The 24,675-nt window shown below is 37.3% G+C and overlaps 1 protein-coding gene across 3 annotated transcripts in view; it reads left to right on the forward strand.

Annotated features, from left to right (window-relative positions):
* Positions 1–24,675, forward strand: part of DNAH3 (dynein axonemal heavy chain 3) — a 170,910-nt gene that overhangs the window by 91,617 nt on the left and 54,618 nt on the right. For all 3 annotated transcript variants that reach the window (XR_015245692.1, XM_086692831.1, XM_086692832.1), the window contains 4 exons: positions 2,001–2,101; positions 3,477–3,582; positions 5,967–6,096; positions 8,553–8,798. Coding sequence is in view for 2 of the 3 variants with exons in the window: in XM_086692831.1 (XP_086548957.1) it covers positions 2,001–2,101; positions 3,477–3,582; positions 5,967–6,096; positions 8,553–8,798 (583 nt within the window). In the remaining variant the exon portion in view is untranslated. The remainder of the gene's footprint in view (positions 1–2,000; positions 2,102–3,476; positions 3,583–5,966; positions 6,097–8,552; positions 8,799–24,675) is intronic.

The raw sequence follows: 24,675 nt of genomic DNA on the forward strand, positions 1-24,675 counted from the left end.
ATGTGATCTATCTTGGAGAATGTTCCATGTGCACTCGAGAAGAAAGTATATTCTGTTGCTTTGGGATGCAGAGTTCTAAATATATCTCTCAAGTCCATCTGATCCAATGTCTCATTCAGGGCCCTTGTTTCTTTATTGACCATGTGTCTAGATGATCTATCCATTGTTGTAAGTGGGGTATTAAAGTCCCCTGCAATTACCACATTCTTGTCAATAAGGTTGCTTATGTTTGTGAGTAATTGTTTTACATATTTGGGGGCTCCTGTATTTGGCGCATAGACATTTATAATTGTTAGTTCTTCTTCATGGATAGACCCTGTAATTATTATATAGTGCCCTTCTTCATTTCTTGTTACAGCCTTTAATTTAAAGTCTAATTTGTCTGATATAAGTATGGATACTCCAGCTTTCTTTTGACTTCCAGTAGCATGATAGATAGTTCTGCATACCCTCACTTTCAATCTGAAGGTGTCCTCAGGTGTAAAATGAGTCTCTTGTAGACAGCAAATAGATGGGTCTTGGTTTTTTATCCATTCTGATACCCTATGTCTTTTGGTTGGTGCATTTAGTCCATTTACATTCAGTGTTATTATAGAAAGATATGGGTTTAGAGTCATTGTGATGTCTGTAGGTTTCATGCTTGTACTGATGTCTCTGGTACTTTGTCTCACAGGATCCCCCTTAGGATCTCTTGTAGGGCTGGTTTAGTGGTGATGAAAAATGAAATGAAATTTATCACCATTTTAAGGAAGTTTCTATACTGAATATACATGATTATTGAATCAAAATATACTTTCCTACTACATTTAAATTTCACAAGACTATGAGTGAGTCATGCTCAATGGAAGGCCTAATTATCCAAATTACACACATACGCTAATTATAATATGTGCATAATTTTGATTACATAACATAAAAATTGAAATGTTTTATTATATTATATAAGCTATGTGATATAAACTAATTGTACAAATGTATTTGTTGGTTTTGAGATAAGATGTATAAAGAGTTATAAACCATGAATTCCTGATGGCTCTTCCTGTCACTGGGTGTAAATCAAACCACCGTCAGAGGTATGGGTCTCTTTTACTTTTCTTGATATTCAGAGATGATACTGCTGGTGGTGTCAGCCCCATAATGGCTATTGGACCTTCTTGGGGATGCATGTAGTGACCTGATTCTAGTGACCTGTTTCCAGGTGTGGGCCAGGTAATGTACAAAGAATTTTTTAAGCACAACTTTGAATGAACAGCAGGGAGTAATGGGGTTTCCTCTTTGCCACTGAGAGACCGAAGCCTCAGGCAATCTCAAGTGAGACAAAGATCTCACTTGAACCCATGTTGGCAAATAGGAAGTACCACTTCTTTGTACGTACACTGAGTCTCCCCTGTGTGTTTGAACTACTTTCTACAGGGACATACCCTCTAAACACTAGGATTTCCAATGGTCTTTCCTTCCATTCCAGAAAGGATTTGTGGAGATGTTCTTGTCCCTGTAGACTTACACCAGTTCATGGGAGATCCCAAAAGGAGTCCTTCATGGGAAACTTGAGCAAATAAAACAGGAGAAAGGTGTGCAGTTACATCTATATTAAATGCTAAGGAAGGAACCATGAAACTTGATGTAGTCTGATAACTTCTTGATCCTTCATCTAAGGCTGCAATTCATTGACTCTCTGACCTCACTATTTAAAATCACCTGGCCCTGGCTGAGCATTTTCCAGCCTCCTCTTCTACTTAATTATTTTCCAAAGCACTTTCATCATGTTATATGCTATGTATTTTATCATCTGTTTCCTCCCAGCAGAATGTAAATCCCAAGAGCACAGGGATTTTTGTCTGTTTTTTTCTACATATCTAGAACAGTGCCTGATGCATATAGTTAGTGCTCAAGAAGTACTAAATGAATTTAAACCATCTCTGTCTCCACTGAAGCCTTTCACTTGCAGATAGAATTTAACCCCTTTGCCTGCCCTCCACTCCTCTGCTTTGCCCTTTCAGCTGTGTTTAATGAGTGGAGAGATTATCCAGATGAGCCCCAAGATGAGTCTGATCTTCGAGCCAGCAGATCTGGAGCAGGCCTCGCCAGCCACTGTAAGCAGGTCAGTCTGAGGGAATTGTATGTATATACCCATCTTCTTTATCCATTCATCTATGAATTGCTTCCGCAATATGGCTATTGTAAATAATGGTGCAATACGCATAGGGGTGCATGTATCCCTTTGAATTAGTGTTTTTGTAATAAACTGTAATATTTATATATCACTCAAAATAAATAAATTATACTGACCTAGAACTCTATGGATAAATCTTATTAACTATAAAATCTTAGCAATGTTATGTATAAAAATAAGCACACAATAGTATATATAGTGCAGTGTCTCCATTTAAACTGCTAAAAACAACTAACATAAATAAATTTACATTATAGGAGCATATAGAAATACTATAAAACTATATAAGAAAGAAAGAAATCAAGAGACAGGTGACATGAAATTCAAGATAATGAGTTACATCAGGTGGAGAAAGCCATGGATATAGGATAAGGGAGACCAAATGGGTTAGATGAAAGTTATTGTCAAGATCCTAGCTTCTGTCTGGGTGGTGGGTTCATGGATACTCATTAAATTATTGAAAACCCTTAACTAAGAAATAAGAAAGGCCCTGCATGGGCTACTGATAGTGTGCCGAGGATGACAATGAATCCAATCCTGTGCACCTGAGGTTCATACAAAAATAAAGTCAGCCCACATTCCCAAAGGCAATGTCAGGGAGTAGAAAGAGCAATGGCAAATTAGACCAACTTGGTCTCCCACCCTGGCCATGTCAATATCTAGCTGTGTGGTCTCTTCCAAGTCACTTAGCCTCTCTGAGCCAGTTTCCTCATGTCTTAAAACATGACCATAAAGATATCCTTAAAGATAAAGGTCATTAGGACATAGCATAGTGCCTGACATGCAGTAGATGCTCAATAAATGGCAGCCATATTTTAATGGGGGAAAAAAAACATGTACTACATAAAATATCAGTACTTATTAATGCTAATGATAATAGTTTCCATTGATTACGAGTTTTCTATATCCTGGAAATGGCACTGAATTATTTGTTGGCATTTTCTTATTTAACCGCTATAACAGCCGTATGAACTATGTATTTTTTGTTTCTTGATTTATAGACAAGGATGAAGAATTTCAGAGATAGTAAAGAAAGCTTGCCCAAGGCCACTCAGATAGTAAAATCTGGGGCTGGGATTTGAACCCTGGTCTCTCTTATTCCCAAGACCAAGCTGTTATCACTGGTCCCCATCCTTTGCTGACAAAATCTGGGCACCTTCCTTTTGGCCTAGAGCAGGCAACGTCTGTGCTCCACCCCAAGCTACAGCCCCTTACCTTGCCATGACTGCCTGCATTTACCTCGCCCCTGTGTGCTTGGGAGCCTAGATGTGGACCAGGCTGGTTCTCTCTTTGTGCTTGCCAGGTGTGGGATGATCTACATGGAGCCCCATCAACTAGGCTGGAAGCCCTTGAAGGACTCTTATATGGACACCCTGCCCACCAGTCTCACTGAGGAGCACAAGGAATTGGTGACAACATCAGACTCCTTTACTTCCCCTCCCTCCCTGTCTCCCTGCTCCTCATTTCTAAGGCCTTCTAGACACATCTTTACCTTCTAATTCCAGGATGCAAGAACAGGCAGTGGCTTCCCTGCTTGCCTCTAGTTGTCTTCTTTCCTGGCTGCCTGCCATTTTTCCAACTTTGTTCTCCATGTGGAGAGGATGGGATATGGTCAATTTCTACTTTTCTTCTACCTTCTCCATCACTCCCCATCTCCCCAGTGGAGAATTCTGATGCTTAAGAACATCCTATGAGGTGGCTGGAATGTCACTCCTTTTCCCATTGCTCCACTAGCAGAAATATCTCTAGAAGTTGCTCTAGAGATAGGCCAGATTAGGAAGAGCTGTGTTCCTCTCTGTACTGCCACTCCCCATCCTGGTGACCTCGACTTCATACCTCTCATATCTAGGGAGCTGGAGCCAGCTTAGAAAAGCTTGTATTGCAGGTACTAAGAGTATATATCCCCTTCTTCCCTTTCTAAAAGAGGTGTGAACATTCAGGTTAATGGGTACATGAGCACACTCTCAGCCTAGGGAATCAGGAAGGGAGAACCCAAGCTTTTGGTGGCTTTTGTCTTTCCCTGCATTAATAGAATTCTAGGAAAGTTTCTCACCGAAGAAGCCAAGAAAGGTATAGTTGGGCTCTCTTCCTACTGTGGAAATACTCTGATGAGCTATGTAGGATGGCCCCATTCCTGTCACATTTATATGCATGTACCATGTATATAATCACATACTTATACAGATACATGCCCACATGCACATCAAGAGACCAATCTATACAGGTGCACAGGAAGCCTTCAGTGCGACTCCTCAGTGTCCTTAGCACAAAGTCTAACTTCTTATCAGGGCCTCTGAAACCTCAATCTGACCCTGTCGCCTTTCTGAACTCATCACTACCCTCTTCTTCAACTTATTACCCTGCAGCCCTTGTATTTTGTTTCCATTCCTAGAAGACCCCAGGTTTCATCACCTCAAGACTTTCACACCTTTTCTTCCTCTTCCTGGAAATGTTGTCCCATTTTATCTTCTGAGGGATGATTCACCTTCATCATCTCAACATAAAGGCCTCCTCCTCTAAGAAGCCTTCCCTGACCACCCTACCAAGCCCTTCCCATTATTCCCCATTGTAGCATCTTTATTTGTTTCCTGCTAGTACTTTCCATGATTTGTAAGTATTTTATTTATTTCCTTGCTTGTTTAGTTATTTATTTTTTGTCTCCCCTACCCTTCAGTAATTTCTGAGAGGGCAGGAATCTTGTCTATCTTGTGAGTTGTTTATCCTCAGCACCTACAACACTGTAATTACTAGATACTCAACAAATATTTGTTGGCTGGATGAATATACCACGTATTCATGTACACATGTGTACGTATTCATATATATGTTCATGTGTATGTATTCATATATACATATAAATGCATCTATATATTTATATACAGATATATATCAATATATATATATATACACATGTATTTATTTAGTGATGACCTATCTACTTCCCAAAAAATGACTTAAGATAATTTACAGTGACAACCACAAATATTTTAACAAAAATGAAAAAATATCCTAAATAAGAGGATAAAGGAAAAATTTTTTGGAAAGAGTAACTGGGGTGAAAAGCAGAGACGAGAATCATTATACCTACAAATAAGTACATATATACATACATACATACAGATAATTACTGAAAATCAGCCCTGAACTTAGCTCTGCACTTCCTATGGCCACTTTATACAGGAGTCCAGCCTAAAGTCATTTGAAAATCTTGTTTAGGGTTCCTAATGATTTTTTTTTTTAATTTTTTTTTTCAACGTTTATTTATTTTTTGGGACAGAGAGAGACAGAGCATGAATGGGCGAGGGGCAGAGAGAGAGGGAGACACAGAATCGGAAACAGGCTCCAGGCTCCGAGCCATCAGCCCAGAGCCTGACGCGGGGCTCGAACTCACGGACAGCAAGATCGTGACCTGGCTGAAGTCGGACGCTTAACCGACTGCGCCACCCAGGCGCCCCGAGTTCCTAATGATTTTATATAAACAAGTCAGATGCCCAGTTTGGGTCCTAAAACTACTTTATGCATCTTGTACCTGACCCACGGTAGCTCCAAGCCTCTGAGTATCCAGCTCTGGGTAGTAAAATGGGAGGAGTAGGGATGGTCTCTGGGCTGCCTGTCCATTGAGTAGGAAGTTTAAGTCAGGGCCCTGGGTACCTTTGGTCCTTTCCCCAATACACCTACATTCAAAAATAATCAGCAACTTTACCAGCATCCCTGGCCTTCCAGAAGTGTACCAAACCCTTAGTCTTAAACTCATTTTTTTGATAACATCTTCAAATTTCGTGTCTACTTTCAGGTCAATGATATGTTCATGTGGCTTGTCCAGCCCTGCCTGGAGTTTATTCACCTTCAGTGTAAATTTGTGGTCCAAACTTCTCCCATCCACCTTGCTTCCTCAATGATGAGACTGTACTCCTCTCTGCTTGGTACGTGCTACTATGATTCTTGAAGGTGGGGTATATGCGGGATATTTCTTCCTCTTCCCCATCCCTTCTATTCCTGCCCCGTCCATGAGTCACAACGAGACTGGCATTTTAGTCTAGAACAAACAAGCCTTTGGAGTGGAGATAGTAGAATTTAGCGGAAAGAATCCATGTTTGGGGGCTTTAACATTAATCTTAGATTGATTTCCTGGATGTTTTTGTGCAAATTACCCCATCTTTTATTGTGTTAGGTTTCTCGTCCACACAATGAGGATAAAAATCTCTGTCTCTCTTTACCTAACTAGGATATCCTGGAGGGAAATGAATTTACATGATACATATGAATGTATCTGAGAAAAAAAAGATTCTGCAAAAAATAAGACCGGAGATTTTCCTGTGTTAAGAAAACTTATAAAAATCTGATTTCACAAAATACATAGTTACACGGTCAAGAGAACTGATCATATCAGCCACAAAACTAGGGAACTTCTCCAGGACATGAGAAGTACCTAAATCATAGAACTATTTGTTTAAAGGTCCTAGAGAAGTTCCCTGTAACCATCTCATATAAATCAAATTTCATTGAATTCTGTGGGAAATGACAAAGCATGTGTCCATTTGGAGAACTTCTTCCTGGATGACATTTCTTTTTCAATATCTCACATAATTCAGGCTCAAGATGGATCTTCCCAGAACTTCTGTTACATGTACATTTTCTCAGCTCATTGCTTCCAAAGGCATTATAGGAACAGATTAAAAAAATGTAATATGGTGAACAGTTGAGTGGAGACTTTCTTTGGCTAAATATTATGTGATTTTTCTGAAATTAAAATTACAGGCAATTTCAAAAGCACACTAACTGCATACAATGCCATATATTTGCATCATTAGTTGCAAATTTTGCATATTTTCCCAAGCCCTGTTTCCTGTCCTTGTGTTGTATCTCCTCCAGGAAAAAAGGCATCGCATGAGAAATGGACTCATTGTCCGCAGCGCTGAGTGCCCTAATATCTTGCCTTCCCAGATCTATAGCCATGAGTCCTATCAGGAGTGTTGAAAGACACTCTACTACTAAAAACTGGGGACATGAACACAGACATGTCTGATTTCAGAGCCCTAACTTTTTCCTCTGTCAGTGCTAAAATGCAGGAGTATGGTAACTGATCAATCAGCAAGGCGTTGAGCTAAGGAATACTAAATACATTTGTTAGCCTTTTATTTTAAAATAATTTCAGGCTTGCAAAAAAATTGCTAAAGGACTATGTTGAGTCACATATCCCTTCACCTAGCTTCCTTTAAAGTTAACATCTTACATAACCAAGGCACAATGATCAAAATGAGAAAATTGAAACTGATACTAAACTATTAACTACACTACAGACTTTATTTGCAGTTCATCAATTTCTCCACAAATGTACTTTTTCTGTTCTAGGATGCAATTCGGGAGGTCACTTTTTTTTTTTTTAATTGTTGTATCTCATTCGTGTCCTTCAATCTATGACAGCTCCTCAGTCTTTCCTTGCCTTTTTTTTTTTTAAATAAACCCAGCATGAGGCTTAAACTCATGACCCCCAAATCGAGTCACGTGTTCTACTGACTGAGCCAGCCTGGCACCCCTTTCCTTGTCTTTTATAACTTGGTTACTTGATAAATAATGGTCATTTATTTTATAGAATATGTCTCAATTTAAGAGATATGTTTTCTCATAATTAGATTGGGGTTATGCATTTTCAGTAAGAATACCACGAAAGTGATGATGTATCCTTCTCTGTACATCATCATGGGGCACATGATGTTGCTATATGTTATGACTGGTGAAGGCTCTGGTCAAAGTTAGCTTTGATCAGAGCCACATTTCTCCCCTGTAAGAGAAGTGTTACTATGTTTTCCTTCATAATTAATAAGTATTTGGGGGAGGGGAGACAATTTGAAACCATGCAAATATCCTATTTGCTCCTCAAATTTTCACCCACTGATTTTAATATCTATTGGATCTTGCCTACCACGGTTATTATGGCGGCATTTGCCTAATGTTAATTTTCTGTTTCTCTGTGTATTCCTTCTGTATTTACTAATTAGAATTCTTCTGTAAGGAAAAACTGTTCTTCCCTATTTCTTTGCTAATTCAGTTATTTGCTGATTAAAGTATGAACTCACAATATTTATTTTATCCTATGGGTTATAATCCAATGCTATAGTTATTTTGTTGCTCAAATGTCTTCAGCCATTGAGAGCTCCTTCAGGTTGGTGCCCATGTCCTTTCAAAATTAGAAAAAGTTTTTAAAACTAGCACAAAGAAATATGTGGATAAAGGATCTGGCAGGTGATGGCCACTCAGCCACTATCATTCCCCTCTCCAGAGCCCTCACAGACAAGACCACCCAGCTCACATTGTTTATAGATCTGTATATAAGCAGATATTTGCAGCTTTTCCTGAGGTTCCTTTTTCTTGCTTTTAGATGAAATCAGAAAAATAGACAAGGAGGAAAGTGAATTATTTGAAGGCCCAACAAGCCAACAGATCTTTCTCTGGCTGCAAGGTCTATTCCTCTTTGCCTTGGTGTGGACCGTGGCCGGCACCATCAATGCGGACAGCAGAAAGAAATTTGATCTGTTTTTCCGCAACCTGATCATGGGTATGGATGATAACAATCCAAGGCCCAAAAGCGTCAAACTTACCAAAAACAACATCTTTCCAGAAAGAGGTAACTTAGTACCTGTTTGTTTTGTCTTGCTATAATAATCTGGATCATATGGTTCCAAAATCCAATCAAAATGTGTGGTCCAAGTAAGGGTTTTACAATGGCCAGGTGACATTATGTAGCTTGCCTGAGTGGGTTCAAGGTCTCCAGAGCTGGCCCACATGTGTAAGAGATGGATGGCTCAAAGTCAGGGTCTTATGGGATGTTTTAACTATTGTTTTAATTTAGAAAAGTTGATATAACTTTTTTTTCCCCCAAATTACCCATAATTCCATCATTCAAACAGGCTCCAGGAGACAGAATGAGAAATATAGCACATTTGTTTTTCTTATTCCCTTCTAGCCTTATTCTGTGTGTTTACATTCATCATATTATGTTGATTATGGCGTTAATATTCATAGTAATTTTGTCATTGTAATCTAATTTCATGTTGAAATGTCTCCATTTTTGCCATATACGTTTTCTTCAAAGTGATCACTTTAATGATCTATAAATATTCTATGTGTGACATCATTTACTAAAAGATCAAAAATTTTTTTTCCTTTAAGTGGCTTTCACTATTATTTTTCTTAACACCATAATGATATATAAAATTTATTTTTTAATATTTTACATTTATTTATTTTATTTTTTTTTTCAACGTTTTTTTATTTATTTTTGGGACAGAGAGAGACAGAGCATGAACGGGGGAGGGGCAGAGAGAGAGGGAGACACAGAATCGGAAACAGGCTCCAGGCTCTGAGCCATCAGCCCAGAGCCTGATGCGGGGCTCGAACTCACGGACCGCGAGATCGTGACCTGGTTGAGGTCGGACGCTCAACCGACTGCGCCACCCAGGCGCCCCAATATTTTACATTTAAACATTTTATTTATTTATTTATTTATTTATTTATTTATTTATTTATTTTTAATATGAAATTTATTGTCAAATTGGTTTCCATACAACACGCAGTGCTCATCCCAACAGGTGCCTTCCTCAATGCCCATCACCCACTTCCCCCCCCCCACCCCCCCATCAACCCTCAGTTTATTCTCAGTTTTTAAGAGTCTCTTATGGTTGGGCTCCCTCCCTCTCTCTCTTTTTTTTCCTTCCCCTCCCCCATGGTCTTCTGTTAAGTTAGAAAAAACAGAGAATAGCAGAAAATAAAAATCAGTGGTAATCCAACTACCCACAAATAAACACTTAAAGTTTTTTTCTTCAAATTTTTTTCTATATTTCTGTAACAAAAAGGAGATCATACTATAAACACTTTCCAAATAGCTTTACTTTTTGTGATTATAAAATAGTAGATAAAGGGTGATGAAATAACTTCTAGAGTGATAGTAATGTGTATATTGAGAAAGATTTGGTTTACACAGATATGTGCATTTGTCAAAACTCAGTGAATGTGCACTTAGGATTTGTACATTTCATTGCATGTAAATTTTAGATCAAGAGAAAAAGCATAAACAAATACTGAACAGTGAATGATATAAATGCTGAAGTTTACGGAGAAGTGTATAGATGTTTTACGTTGAAGTCTGTCAAAAAATCAGATGGCTTACTTGATAGATGGATGAACAGGTATATGATAAAACAAGTAAAAACTAATCATAAAGTTTAGGAGAAGGGTATGTAAGTGTTTGCTGTACAGTGTTTTCAGTATTTATGTTTGAAATTTTTCCTAATGATAATAATAAATGAATGAACAAGTAGGGGCCACCCACTGCCCCTGTACACACAGTCCTTCCTCAGCACATGAGGCACACTTTATCTGATATGGTCATCTGTCCCAGTGAACTGCATAGAGGCCCTGGGCCAATCCAATACTTAGATTGTAGTACATTCTGTTTTCTTTCTTTCTTTCTTTCTTTCTTTCTTTCTTTCTTTCTTTCTTTCTTTTCTTTTCTTTTCTTTTCTTTTCTTTCTTTCTTTCTTTCTCTTTTCTTTTTTCTTTTATTCTCTCTTCTTTTCTTTCTCTTCCCCTTCCTTCCTTCTCTCCTCCTCTCCTCCTCCTCGTTTCTCTTTTACTTCTTCTTTGATTTAGAAGATTCTTTTTTATTTTGGTAAAATATGTATAATATAAAAATTTACCATTTTAACCATTTTTAAGTATACAGTTCAGTGGTGTTAAACATTGTTGTGCACCCTTCACCACCATTTATCTCCAGAACTTTTTTCATCTTCCCAAACTAAAACTCCATATTCTGTAAACACTAACTCTACATTTCTCCCCTCCTTCTGGCTCCCCCACCCCCAGCAACCACCATCCCACTTTCAGTCTCTATAAATCTGACTAGGTACCTCATTTAAATAGAATCACATAGTATTTGTCCTTTTTTGACAAGTTTATTTCACTTAGTAATAACTTCAAAATTCATCCATGTTGAAGCATGTGTCAGAATTTCCTTCCTTTTTAAGGTTGAATAATACTCTGTTGTGTGTATGTGCCACATTTTGTTCCTTTGTTCACCTGTTGATAAACATTTGAGTTACTCTCATATTTTGACTACTGTGAATAATGCAGATATAAACATGGGTGTACAAATATTTATTTGAGTCTCTTGCTTTCATTTCTTTTTGCTATGTGCTCAAAAGTGGAATTTATTTTTTTAAGTTTATTTTGAGAGAGAGAGAGAAAGCACATGCACAAGTGGGGGAGGGGCAAAGAGGGAGAGAGAGAATCCCAAGCAGGCTTTTTGCACTGTCAGCCCAGAGACTGACGTGGGTCTCAGGCTCACAAACTGTGAGATCATGACCTGAGCCGAAACCAGGAGTTTGATGCTTAACTGACTGAGCCGCTCAGGATCCCCTTAAAAGTGGAATTTATAGATCATATAGTAATTCTGTGTTTAAGTTTGTGAGGAATTGCCACAATGTTTTTCATAGTACTTGTACCATCATACATCCCCACCAGCAATGCGCAAGAATTCCAATTTCTTCACATTCTCATGTATTGTTTTGTCTTGTTTTTTAGGAATAGCTATCCTGACGAGTGTGAAGTGCATTCTTGATTTTTTAAGAAAAAATATGAATAGGTCATATAATAAAAAAGATAAATGTTTTTTTTTTTTTTTAATTTTTTTTTTTTTCAACGTTTATTTATTTTTGGGACAGAGAGAGACAGAGCATGAACAGGGGAGGGGCAGAGAGAGAGGGAGACACAGAATCGGAAACAGGCTCCAGGCTCTGAGCCATCAGCCCAGAGCCCGACGCGGGGCTCGAACTCACGGACCGCGAGATCGTGACCTGGCTGAAGTCGGACGCTTAACCGACTGCGCCACCCAGGCGCCCCAAAAAAGATAAATGTTTTAAAAAAGATAACCACAATTAACATTTTGATAACCATCCATTTAGACATTTCCCTGTGCATATATGTGCCTATGGATTTATTTTTGCAAATATGGGATCATTCTGCACTTATTTCCTAGTTATTTTCTAGTTTTTGTTATCATTAACAACACTGTGATGAACAGTATTCCGGTAGCCACCTGCTTGCTTAATCCATGATTATTTTCTTAGGATAATTTCCTAGAATTAAAATAACTGAATCAAGAATCAATAAAATTTTACAGCTTTGATTGCTAAATTTCCCTTGTGCCTTCCCAATCCATTTCCTGAATAGGTAATCATGCCATCAACAAACAAAAATAGTTTTATTTCTTCCTTCCCAATCTTTTATTTTCTTTTTTGTTGTTGTTTGTTTTTTTTTAGTCTATTGCATAAGCTAAGACTTCCTGTATGATTTATATAGGTATGATTAGAGGGAGCATCCTTATCTTAGGGAGAAAGTATCTAGTTCCTTGCCTTAGGTATGAGATTAGCTGTAGGTGTTTTGTTGATATTCTTTATCAAGTTGAGGAAGTTCCCCTCTATACCTAGTTTACTGAGTGTTGGATTTTGTCAAATGCTTTTTCTGAATTTATTGATAATCATGTGAGTTTTCTTCTTTAGCCTGTTTCTGTAATAGATTACATTAATTGATTTTTTAAAAATTACCTTCATTTATTATTTCTCCAAAAGATTTCCTTTTTTTTTTTTTTAATGTAGATCCAAACTTCTGACCTATATCATTTTCCTTCTCTCTGAAAAAATTCTATTTCCTGTGGGGCTGCCCTGCTGATTATGATGTCCCTCATTTTTTTGTTTTCTGAGAAAGCTTTTATTTCTCCTCTAGTTTGAAAATATAATCTCAGTGGATACAGAATTTTATCATGGTGAGTTTTTTTCCACCAACACTTTAAATATTTCCCTCTACTCTGTTCTTTCTGGCATACTTTCTGATGGAAAGTCTGCTATAATTCTTATCTTTGTTCCTCTATAGGTAAGATCTTCCCCAATAAACTGATGTTTTTCCAGATTTTCTCTTTGTCTTTAGTTTTCTGTTGTTTGGTTATATTATTCCCAGGTGTTGAATATGGGGTGTTTTTCTTCCTTCATATTTTCTGAGCTACCTGGTTCTATAGGTTCATATCTATCATTAACTTTCAAAAGTTCTTGGCCATTATTACATTGAATATTTCTGCTTTGCTGTCTCTTCTTTTTCTGGTATTCCCAGTATTAATATCTTAAACCATTTGCAATTGGCCACAATTATCCAATAATCTGTTCTTTTTTTAAATTTTTTCCTCCATTTATTTCAGGTTAGTAAGTTTATATTGTCATATATTCCAGCTCATAGATTCTTTTCTAGGCTGCATCTAGTCTATTAATAAGCCTACCAAATGCATTCTTCATTTCTACTACAGTGTTTTTGTTTTCTCTTATTTTTCTTTTGATTCTTTTTTTTCTTCATTAGCCTAATGGATTACATTAGTTGATTTTTGAATGTTGAACCAGCCTTATATACCTGGAAGGAATAAATCCCACTTGAATGTGGTGTGTAATTCTTTCCATATATTGTTGATTTGATTTGTCAGTATTTTGTTAAGGATTTTTGCATCTGTTTTGAGGAGATATATTATCTATAGTTTTCCTTTATTGTAGTATCTTTGGTTTGGGGATCAGGGTTATGCTGACCTCATAGAATAAATATGCTTTTATTTTCTGGAGAAGATTGTAAGGTATTGTAAAATGTTTTTCCTTAAATGTTTAGTAGAATTCATCATTTAGGCCTGGTGCTTTCTCTTTTGGAAGGTTATTAATTGTTGCTTCAATTTCGTTAATAGATATCGTTCTCTTCAAATTATCTATTTCTTCTTATATGAGTTTTGTTAGATCATGTCTTTTGAGGAATTGTTTTATTTCATCTAAGTTATCAAATTTGTGGTCATAGAGTTGTTCATAATATTCCTTTATTATCTTCCTAATGCCTCTGGTATCAGTAGTGATGGTTCCTCTTTCATTTCTGATATTAGCAATTTGTGTCTTCTCTCTTTTTTTCTTGGTTGGCCTAACTAGAGGTTTATCAGTTTTATAACCTTTTCCAAGAAACAGCTTTTGGTTTTGTTGATTTTCTCTATTGATTTTCTCTGTTTTCAACTTCATTGATTTCTACTCTAATTTTTATTATTTATTTTATTCTGCTTATTTTGGATTTAATTCACTCTTCATTTCTAGTTTCCTAAGGTGGAAGCTTAGATTATTGATTTTAGAGCTTTCTTCATTTCTAATATATGCATTCAATGCTAAATTTCTCTGTAAGCATTTCTTTCACTGCATCCCACAGATTTTGAAAAGTTGTGTTTTCTTTCGTTCGTTCGTTTGTTCTTTCTTTTTGAGAAGGAGAAAGAGAGGGCACTCAAGCAAGGGACAGAGAGAGAAAGAGAATCCCAGAGAGGGAAAGAGAGAGAGAAGTGGGGCTCACCTGAAGCGGGGCTTGTGCTCACCCAACGTGGGACTCAAACTCATAAACCATGAGATCATGGCCTGAGCCAGTCAGATGCTTAATGACTGAGCCACCCAGGCACCCCTAGAAGTCTTTTTCTTAATCTTCAAGTATTTGGGGATTTTCCAGCTATCATTTTGTTACTGATTTCTAGTCTAATTGCATTGTGGACTGAGAGTATACACTGTATGATTTCTACTCTTTAAAAATTTTAAGGTGTGTTTTATGGCCCAGAATGTGGTCTCTCTAGGAGAATGTTCCTGTGAGCTCCAAAAGGATGTATTCTGCTGTTATTGAAGTAATCTATAAATGTCAGTGAGGTCCAATTGATGGTGAAGGTGCTGTTTAGTTTAACTATATCCTCACTCATTTTCTACCCAATGTCAATTGCTGATAGAGGGGGACTGAAGTCTCCAACTATAATAATTGGATTTTTCTATTAATTTTTGCAATTCTATCAGTTTTGACTTATGTATTTTGGTGTTCTTTTCACATTTGTAGTACGAAAATAGTATCTAGTTTTAATTTCTTCTCTTTTTAACTGTGAGATTGAATTATATATATATAATTAATTATTAATTATATGTTATATGTAATTTATTATTAATTAATAATAATTATTATCAATATAATAAATACATATACTTATAATGTTATATAAATTATATTCTAAATTATCATTTATAATAAATAAATAATAATTGATAATTAATTATATATAAATCTCACAATTAAAAAGAGAAGAAATTGAAATTAGATTATATAGTATTTTATAATTATTAGATTATATAATTATTAATATAATTATATTATAATTGATAACTATTAAGATTATATTAATCATATAATTAATAATTAATTATATTATATATATGTATAAAGCAACTGTTTGTTTCACCTATGTTCTGAATGGTTTGTGTTCTTTTTTTAATATTCTACTGTAGGGTTTTGTTTTGTTTTTTAACATACTATATCTAGATGTATGTCTCCTTTTGTCTATTTTCCCTGGAATGTGATGAGGCCTTTCCATCATCGAGGGAAATTTTTATTGTCTGGCTTCCATATCTATCATCTCTTTCCTTATTTTTGAGTTTTTGCCTTTTTAAGATAGTTTTTTTTTTTTTCATTTTAATATGTCACCCACAACTTCAGTTATGCTTTTAGTGCCTTGCATGGTGTTGGTTCTGCTGTTGTTACCTATTGTTTCCTTATGATCCTTTCTTAGTGTAATGATTAAAAACAAGTCACATTGTCAGGGCTTGAATCCTGCCTTCAATACTTAGTAGTGAGGAAGTTCCTTATCCCCTCTCAGTCTCCTCATTTATAAAATGGGGACAGGGCACCAGGGTGGCTGTCACTTAAACATCCAACTCTTGGTTTCGGCTCAGGCCATGATCTCATGGCTCGTGGGTTCATGAGTTCAAGCCCCACATGAGGCTCTGTGCTGACATCATGGAGCCTGTTTGGGATTCTCACTCTCTCACTCTCCCTCTCTCTCTGCCCCTTCCCCCCGCATGTAATAACAGTATGCAGTCATGGTGTTCTTACAAGATTTAAATGAGTTAATACATGTAAACACATTTAGAATAAAAGGATGGTATATAGAAGATGTTAAATATCAGCAATTTTTATTGCTGTCTTATCATTGTCACCATCATTCTATTAGCTCATCCATCTTCCTTTTTTTATCTCATGTGGCCTTTTTATCTTAGCCTGTTTTCTCCTTACGGCTTTCTTTCCTGTTTCATTAAAATGATAGCAATCAACCAGAAAAGACCCTAAATAGCCAAAGCAATCTTGAAAAAGAAAACCAAAGCAGGAGGCATCACAATCCCAGACTTCAAGCTATACTACAAAGCTGTAATCATCAAGATAGTATGGTACTGGCACAAGAACAGACACTCAGATCAATGGAACAGAATAGAGAACCCAGAAATGGACCCACAAACATATGGCCAACTAATCTTTGACAAAACAGGAAAGAATATCCAATGGAATAAACACAGTCTCTTCAGCAAGTGATGCTAGGAAAACTAGACAGCAACATGCAGAAGAATGAACCTAGACCACTGTCTTACACCATACACAAAAATAAACTCAACATGCATGAAAGACCTAAATGTAAGACAGGAAGCCATCAAAATCCTTGAGGAGAAAGCAGGCAAAAACCTCTTTGATCTTGCTCACAGCAACTTCTTACTCAACATGTCTCTGGAGGCAAGGGAAACAAAAGCAAAAATGAACTACTGGGACCTCATCAAAATAAAAAGCTTCTGCACAGTGAAGGAAACAATCAGCAAAACTCAAAGGCAACCGACAGAATGGGAGAAAATATTTGCAAGTGACATATCAGATAAAGGGTTAGTATCCAAAATCTATAAAGAACTTATCAAACTCAACACCCAAAAAACAAATCATCCAGTGAAGAAATGGGCAAAAGACATGAATAGACACTTCTCCAAAGAAGACGTGTAGATGGCCAACCGACCATGAAAAATGTTCAATATCACTCATCATCAGGGAAATACAAATCAAAACCACAATGAAATACCACCTTACACCTGTCAGAATGGCTCACATTAACAACTCAGGCAACAACAGATGTTGGCGAGGATGTGGAGAAAGAGGATCTCTTTTGCATTGTTGGTGGGAATGCAAGCAGGTGTAGCCACTCTGGAAAACAGTATGGAGGTTCCTCAAAAAACTAAAAATAGAACTACTCTACAACCCAGTAATTGCACTACTAGGCATTTATCCAAGGGATACAGGTGTGCTGTTTTGAAGGGACGCATGCACCCCTTTGTTTATAGCAGCACTATCAACAATAGCCAAAGTATGGAAAGAGCCCAAATGTCCATCAATGGATGAATGAATAAAGAAAATGTGGTATATATGCACAATGGAGTATTACTCAGCAATCAAAAACAATGAAATCTTGCCATTTGCAACTACGTGGATGGAACTGGAGGGTATTATGCTAAGTTAAATTAGAGAAAGACAAAAATCATATGACTTCACTCATGTGAGGACTTTAAGAAACAAAACAGATGAACATAAGGGAAGGGAAACAAAAATAATATAAAAACAGGGAGGGGGATGAAACAGAAGAGACTCATAAGTATGGAGAACAAACTGAGGGTTACTGGAGGGGTTGTAGGAGGGGGGAAGGACTAAATGGGTAAGGGGCACTAAGGAATATACTCCTGAAATCATTGTTGCACTCTATGATAACTAATTTGGATGTAAATTTAAAAAAATAAAAAATCAAATTAAAAAAATGGTAGCAATCATCATCATCATCATCATCTTTTTGTAGTCTATTTAGGATTCCAAACAGTTTCCTGAAATTTGGTTTTGAGTCTTGCATTAAACAAGGTTCAAGGATATACTCTTGAAGTGTAATCTCCATATTATATTCCTTTATATTGCAGTATTTTTTCACAGTTTCCGTATGCTGTTTTCTGCTTCCTCTATCCTTCCAGATCAGTCTGTTCATGCTTTGTGTCAACAAAGATGGTTCATGAAGTTCCCTTGACCCCACTCTTGGCCCACTTTGTGTCAACATCTTTCCTTTCCTTCTGCAGCTAGCAGGCTAGTGATATATATATATATCTCCCACTCAGTTTCTAGGTAACTTTGCCCTATAACATCTCCTATCTACTGTGATGGCATGTGTCCTCCCTCCACATCCTACTCAACTGATGCGCTATTTAAAACAAAAATTCCACATATACGGCTTCTTTGTCTGTCTTCTTTCGCAGCACCTACTTTACTTAAAAGCCAATTTGGTTCTGAAAAGACCATTCATAAGACTAAAATGACACCTTGCAAGTGATCATTGCAAACCTGTCCATGGGAAGTTAAGCTTTACTTTTTCTTCATGGTAATCCCACATCTCTCTTTCTGCTAGTTTTCCAAACTGTCACAGCTTTTGGACATGATCAGGGTAAATAATATTCATATAACACTTTTAAAATAAACCTAAATGCTATAAACTCTGCTCTAGAGTAAGAAACAATAGGATGGCCAAGATCCAATGACCACATATGATCAACTAATGCCATCTGTTGGAGGCAGCCTTTTCTATTTGTTTCATCTCTGAACATTCTAGAAAAGGGAAGTTTCTCAACAGAGGGGCATTTGTGGCTCTTTACTCTGGAAGACCGTATCTCACTGAATTTAAGGTGTTCTGACTGACTCCTCCTTACTCATATGGTCTGGGACCCTACTGCACTTCTCAGCTATACGGGGCACCTGGGTGGCTCAGTCGGTTAAGTGTCTGACTTCGGCTCAGGTCATGATCTCGCAGTCCGTGAGTTCAAGCTCCCCCACTCATGCTCCTGCTCTCTCTCTCTTGCTCTCTTTGTCTCAAAAATAAATAAATATTTAAAAATTAAAAGAAAAAAAATAAGAGGCAAGGATAAGGAGAAAATGAGACAGTACTCCTGGATTAATACCTGGTAGGGCAAAGGAACAGCTACACAATTTTCTGTGTGGGATGGAACCTGAGTCTCTGCATCCTAGTGGCCTTTATTGCCTTTCCTCATGAAATCTCATTTAAAAAAAATTTTTTGTAACATTTATTTATTTTTGAGAGAGAGTGTGAGTGAGGGAAGGGCAGAGAGAGAGGGAGACACAGAATCTGAAGCAGGCTCCAGGCTCCGAGCTGTCAGCACAGAGCCTGACATGGAGCTCGAACCCACGAACCGTGCGATCATGACCTGAGCCAAAGTCAGACGCCTAACTGACTGAGCCACCCAGGCACCCCCCTCATGAAATCTCTTGAGGTAAGATTTCTTATTCCAGCTGGAGATGCTGCTCAGATTTTTTTTTCAGTCTTTATTTTCAATGACATCATTCCACTTCTTTTTCTTTTTGGCTTAATAAGTATTTTAGTGTGAAATTTCAAAGTGCCTAGCCAGAACCCATTTGAATCAAAGACATGTTTTAAGTACTAAGTATGCTTTTTTATATATAACAACTTTATGGAGGTATAATTTACATACCATAAAATTATCCCATGTAAGTGTACAAATCAGTGGCTTTTAGTAAATTTGCATAGTTGTGCAACTGTCACCATAATCCAATTTCAGAACATTTTCATCCCTCTGGTAAGATCCTTCAGGCCCATTTCCAATTAATCCCTGTTCCCATCTTCAGTCCCAGGCAACCACTGACTTGGTGTCTATATATTTGCCTTTTCCTGGTATTTCATATGCATTAAATCATGGAGTATGTGACCTCTCGTGTCTAGCTTTGAGTATACATTCTTATTACTACCTTAAAAAGCTTTAAATGCCTTTCTAGCCTTTCCACAAGGAGCCAAGGTTAAAATTCTCATGGTAAGACCTCCAGGGAGGCTTCCCTGACCTTATGGGACATTGTGTTCTGGGCTTTTCACATTCAGGAGCTGTGGGATAAGTAGACTTCTGAGATAAATGATGGAGGAACTACACTAGGGAGCATATGTTAAGGAAAGCAAACAGACCTTTGAGGGATTCTCTCAGGGTTGGGTTCACATCATCTGACATGTATCCTTGTTTGTCAACTAAGAGATTTATTTATCCATCTATTCATCTATTCACTGTATGCCCTTTATCTTTTTTAAATTTATTTATTTAAATTCAAGTTATTTAACATACAGTGTGGTATTGGTTTCAGGAGTTGAACCTAGTGATTCATCACTTACATATAACCCCCAGTGCTCATTAACCCAACAAATGCCCTCGTTAACACCCATCACCCATTTAGTCCATCCCCCCACCCACCTCACCTCCAGCAACCCTCAATTCATTCTCTGTATTTAAGAGTCTCTGAGGGTTTGCCTCCCTCTATGTTTTTATCTTATTTTTTCCTTCCCCTCCCCTATGTTTATCTGTTGTGTTTCTTTTAAATATATATTTTTTTGAGTCAGAGAGATAGAGCACAACCGGCGGAGGGGCAGAGAGAGAGGGAGACACAGAATCTGAAGCAGGCTCCAGGCTCTGAGTTCTCAGCACAGAGCCTGATGAGGGGCTCAAACCCATGAACCATGAGATCATGACCTGAGCCGAAGTCAGATGGTTAACAAACTGAGCCACCAGGTGCCCCTATCTGTTATGTTTCTTAAATTCCACATATGAGTGAAATTACATGGTATTTTGTCTTTCTCTGACTGACTTATTTCATTTAGCATAATACACTCTAGTTCCATCCACATTGCAAATGTCAAGATTTCATTCTTTTTGATCACTGAGTAGTATTCCATTGTGTGTGTGTGTGTGTGTGTGTGTGTGTGTGTGTGTGTGTATCTCACATCTTCTTTATTCATTCATCAGTGTGTGCCCTTTGAAACCTCACTCCTTTGTTGAAAAGTTTACCTTATTGGAGTGCCTGGGTGGCTCAGTTCGTTGAGCGTCTGACTTTGGCTCAGGTCACGATCTCACACTTTGTGGATTCGAGCCCCACATCGGGCTCTGTGCTGATAGCTCACAGCCTGGAGCCTGCTTCAGCTTCTGTGTCTCCCTCTCTCTCTGCCCATTCCCTGCTCATGCTCTGTCTCTTTCTCTCTGTCTCTCTCTCTTTCAAAAATAAATAAACATAAAAATTTTTTTAAAAAGTTTACCTTATTCTCCCAAGTGCTGGAGAAGAACACAGGGTGAAGTGGGGGGGGGGGGAGGTCAGAGGTAATAGAGACAGAATATGCCTTCCTGGATTTCTACTATTCTCTCCTTTTCTTCCCTTGTACTTGGAACAGAGTTTGAATTAAAATCACAGTGCAGAGTGAACAAGAGCCATTACTCTGATAAGAACCAGAGACCTAGAGCTGAATCTTCTCAGTGCCTGTGTGCTCAGAGCTATGCTACATGTTTGACACATATATCTCTCATTTACCCTCTACAGTGACTCTCTGAGCTTCACATAAAATCAGGCCCATTTTACAGGTGTACAAATGGTAACCTTGGCCAAGGTCACATCGCTTAGCAAATCTACTTTTACTCACTTGAGGCTTTTCTCTTTGGCCTTAATCTTCCTGTGTCAAGCAACAAACTAGTTCTATTGAATCATAACATCCAGGGAAGGGAGACAAATGCTTTTCTGAATCATGCTTTTAGTGTCTCCTTTTTTTGTTGTAAAACAATTCAGTTCTATTTTTTAAAAACGACCAAAAAGTATCTCTTTGTTCACCACCCTGTCCCAAGTATGTCAGAAAAACTTTTCTGTTTTGTCTACCTGATTTCATCTCTTTACCTCTTTAGCATAATGACATATGTTCTATTTTTTATTCTATTTTCATCTGTCATTGCTTTTTGAAAGCAATTTGATATGTTGATACTTAGTTTTTGCAAAATATTCCATTCATCTCATAAGACATAATTTTGACTGGTCTCCTAATGTGAGACATGTAAATTATTTCCAAATTTTTGCTATCACAGATGGTGCTGCATAGCCGTGTATAGAGATTATTTTCATTCTGAATTATTTCCTTATGATAAATTCCCAGAAGTGGGATTTCTGGCTTAGACTACAGAACATTTTTGTAGCTCTGTAAGCATAATGCCAGATTGCTTTCTAAAAGTGTTTTGCTAGATTAACTTCTAGGTAAAGCTGCAGAGGGGTGTAGGATAACAGAGCTCCCTCCTTTAATACCTAGTGAAATGAACAAAAACAACAACAAAATTAAGCCTAAAAATATCCCAGCAATAATTATAGAAAATGTTCCATCTTGATTCTGTCTATAAACATTAAGAAGTGATGGACAGGAAAAGTAAAACTAAGATCTGGCATGCTGCATCTTCCAACCTAGACCCCACCACCCCCCTGTCCTCCTAAGAGTGGTTTTGGGAGGAAAGGTGGTGAGTTGACAAAATTCTGAGAGTTCTCACTGGTAATCACCCCTTGGAGAGAAGTGGATTACAGTGGCCTGCAGATGCAAAGAATGTCTATGAGAAATCCTTGGGCATGAAGCACCTGCATGCTTCTGTAGAATCTTAATACAAGTGGGAGAAACTACGAGGGTTTGCACCTTCCACAGTCTATGCTGCATCAGGATTGTGAGATGATGATACAGGAATGTGGGACATGTTGCTAGCTGGGATGGGAGTGGCACCATAGTTCAGGAACCTTGGCCAAATTGTAGAAAGAGAGTGTAGAGCCCAGGTTTCCTAGCAGGGGCAATTGAGAATTTTCTTTTACCCGGTCCATGTAACCTCATGCTACAAAAAAGAAAGCCACTCACTAATCCTTGAATTGTGGTCAGGAAAGTGGAGGAGATAAACTGGCCTCAGATAACATTAGGAAAGATGTCAAGAACTTACCTGATTTTAACAGAGCAAGAATGGTATGGAAATTGCAAACATGAGAGAGAGAGAGAGAGAGAGAGGCAGACAGACTGAATGAATCTAAAAGAAAAATTACCTAAGAAACATAAGATATTTCTGTTGAAAGAACTTAGTTATAACAATTTTATTTCTTAAAAAGTTCATAGACGAACATGTGGTACTGGCAAAAGGATAGATATTTAGCTCAGTGGAATATAATTGAGAGTTCAGAAACCAGCCCCTCACATTTATGGTAACTTGCTTTTTGGGAAGGGTACCAAGATAATTAAATGGAGAAAGAATAATCTTTTCAACAAATGGTGCTGGGACAGGTGAATATTTGTCATAAAATAATGAATTTGGACCTCTACTTTGCACCATAGTCAAAAATTAACTCAACATGAATGAAAGTCCTAAATTTAAGAATTAAAACTTGTAAAATTACTAAAGAAAAAATAGGTGCAAATCTTCATGACCTTGGACTAGACAATGGTTTCTTAGGACACCAAAAGCACAGGCAATAACAATAACAACAAATAGGTAAACTGGACTTAATCAAAATTAAAAACTTTTGTGCTTCAAAGGACAATGCCAAGAAAGTGAAAAGACAACCCACAAAATAGGTGAAGCCTTTTTACAATCATATGTATGATAAGGGACTTCTATCTGGAATATATAAAGAGGTACTACAACATAATAATAAAAAGATAACCCTACTAAAAAATGGGCAAAGTAACTGAATAGACATTTCTCCAAAGAAGATACACAAAGAGTCAATAAACATGTGACAACATTGTTAGCTATCAGGAAATGCAAATCAGAAGCACAATGAGATACCACTTCACAACTAGGATGAGAATAATAAAAAAGAAAACAACAAGTGTTGGTGAGAACATGGGAAAACTGGAACCCTTACATACATAATGGAAATGTTAAATGGTACAGCAGAGTTGGAAAACAGTATTTGACAGTTCCCCAAAACTTAAACGTAGAGTTGCCATATGATCCAGCAATTCTATTCCTAGTTCTATGCCCAGGAGAAACAAAAACATGTCTACCCACAAACTTCTACACAAATGTTCATAGCAGCGTTATTCATAAAGGCCAAAAAGTAGAAACAATCCAAGTGTCCATCAATAGATAAATGAATAAATAAAAATATCCATATAATGGAATATTACTCAATAATTTAAAAAATTGAAGTAATAATACATGCTACAACATGGATGAACTTTAAAAATATCATGCTCCCGGATGCCTGGATGGCTCAGTTGGTTAAGCATCCAACTCTTGATCTCATGGTTCCTGCATCCAGCTTTACGCTGACATCACCAAGCCTGCTTAGGATTCTCTCTCTCCTTCTCTTTCTTTGCTCCTCCCCAACTCGTGCATGCGCTCTCTCTCTTAAAATAAATTAATAAACTTAAAAATATATATAAATCATAATGAGTAAAAGAAGACAGCTACAAAAGAACACATATTGTGTGATTTCATTTACGTGAAACATCTGGAATACACAAATCTGTAGACAGTAGATTAGTGGTTGCCTAGTGCTGAGAATAGGAGGGGGAAATGAGGGGTAACAACTAGGAGATATGGGGTTTCTTTTTCATGTAATTAAATGTCTTAAAATTGGTTATAGTATAGTTGCACAACTATGAATATTAGTACATCACATATATATTTTTAGTAAAGCTATCTTTTAGAAGTTTGTAGATGAGGTGAAAAAATCACAGAATGAGAGGAAAAGAGGGATTGAAAAACCACAAAACA

The sequence above is a fragment of the Puma concolor genome, chromosome E3 (assembly GCF_028749965.1).
Source record: "Puma concolor isolate L17-30 chromosome E3, mPumCon1.1.hap2, whole genome shotgun sequence".
NCBI classification, from domain to species: Eukaryota; Metazoa; Chordata; class Mammalia; order Carnivora; family Felidae; genus Puma; species Puma concolor.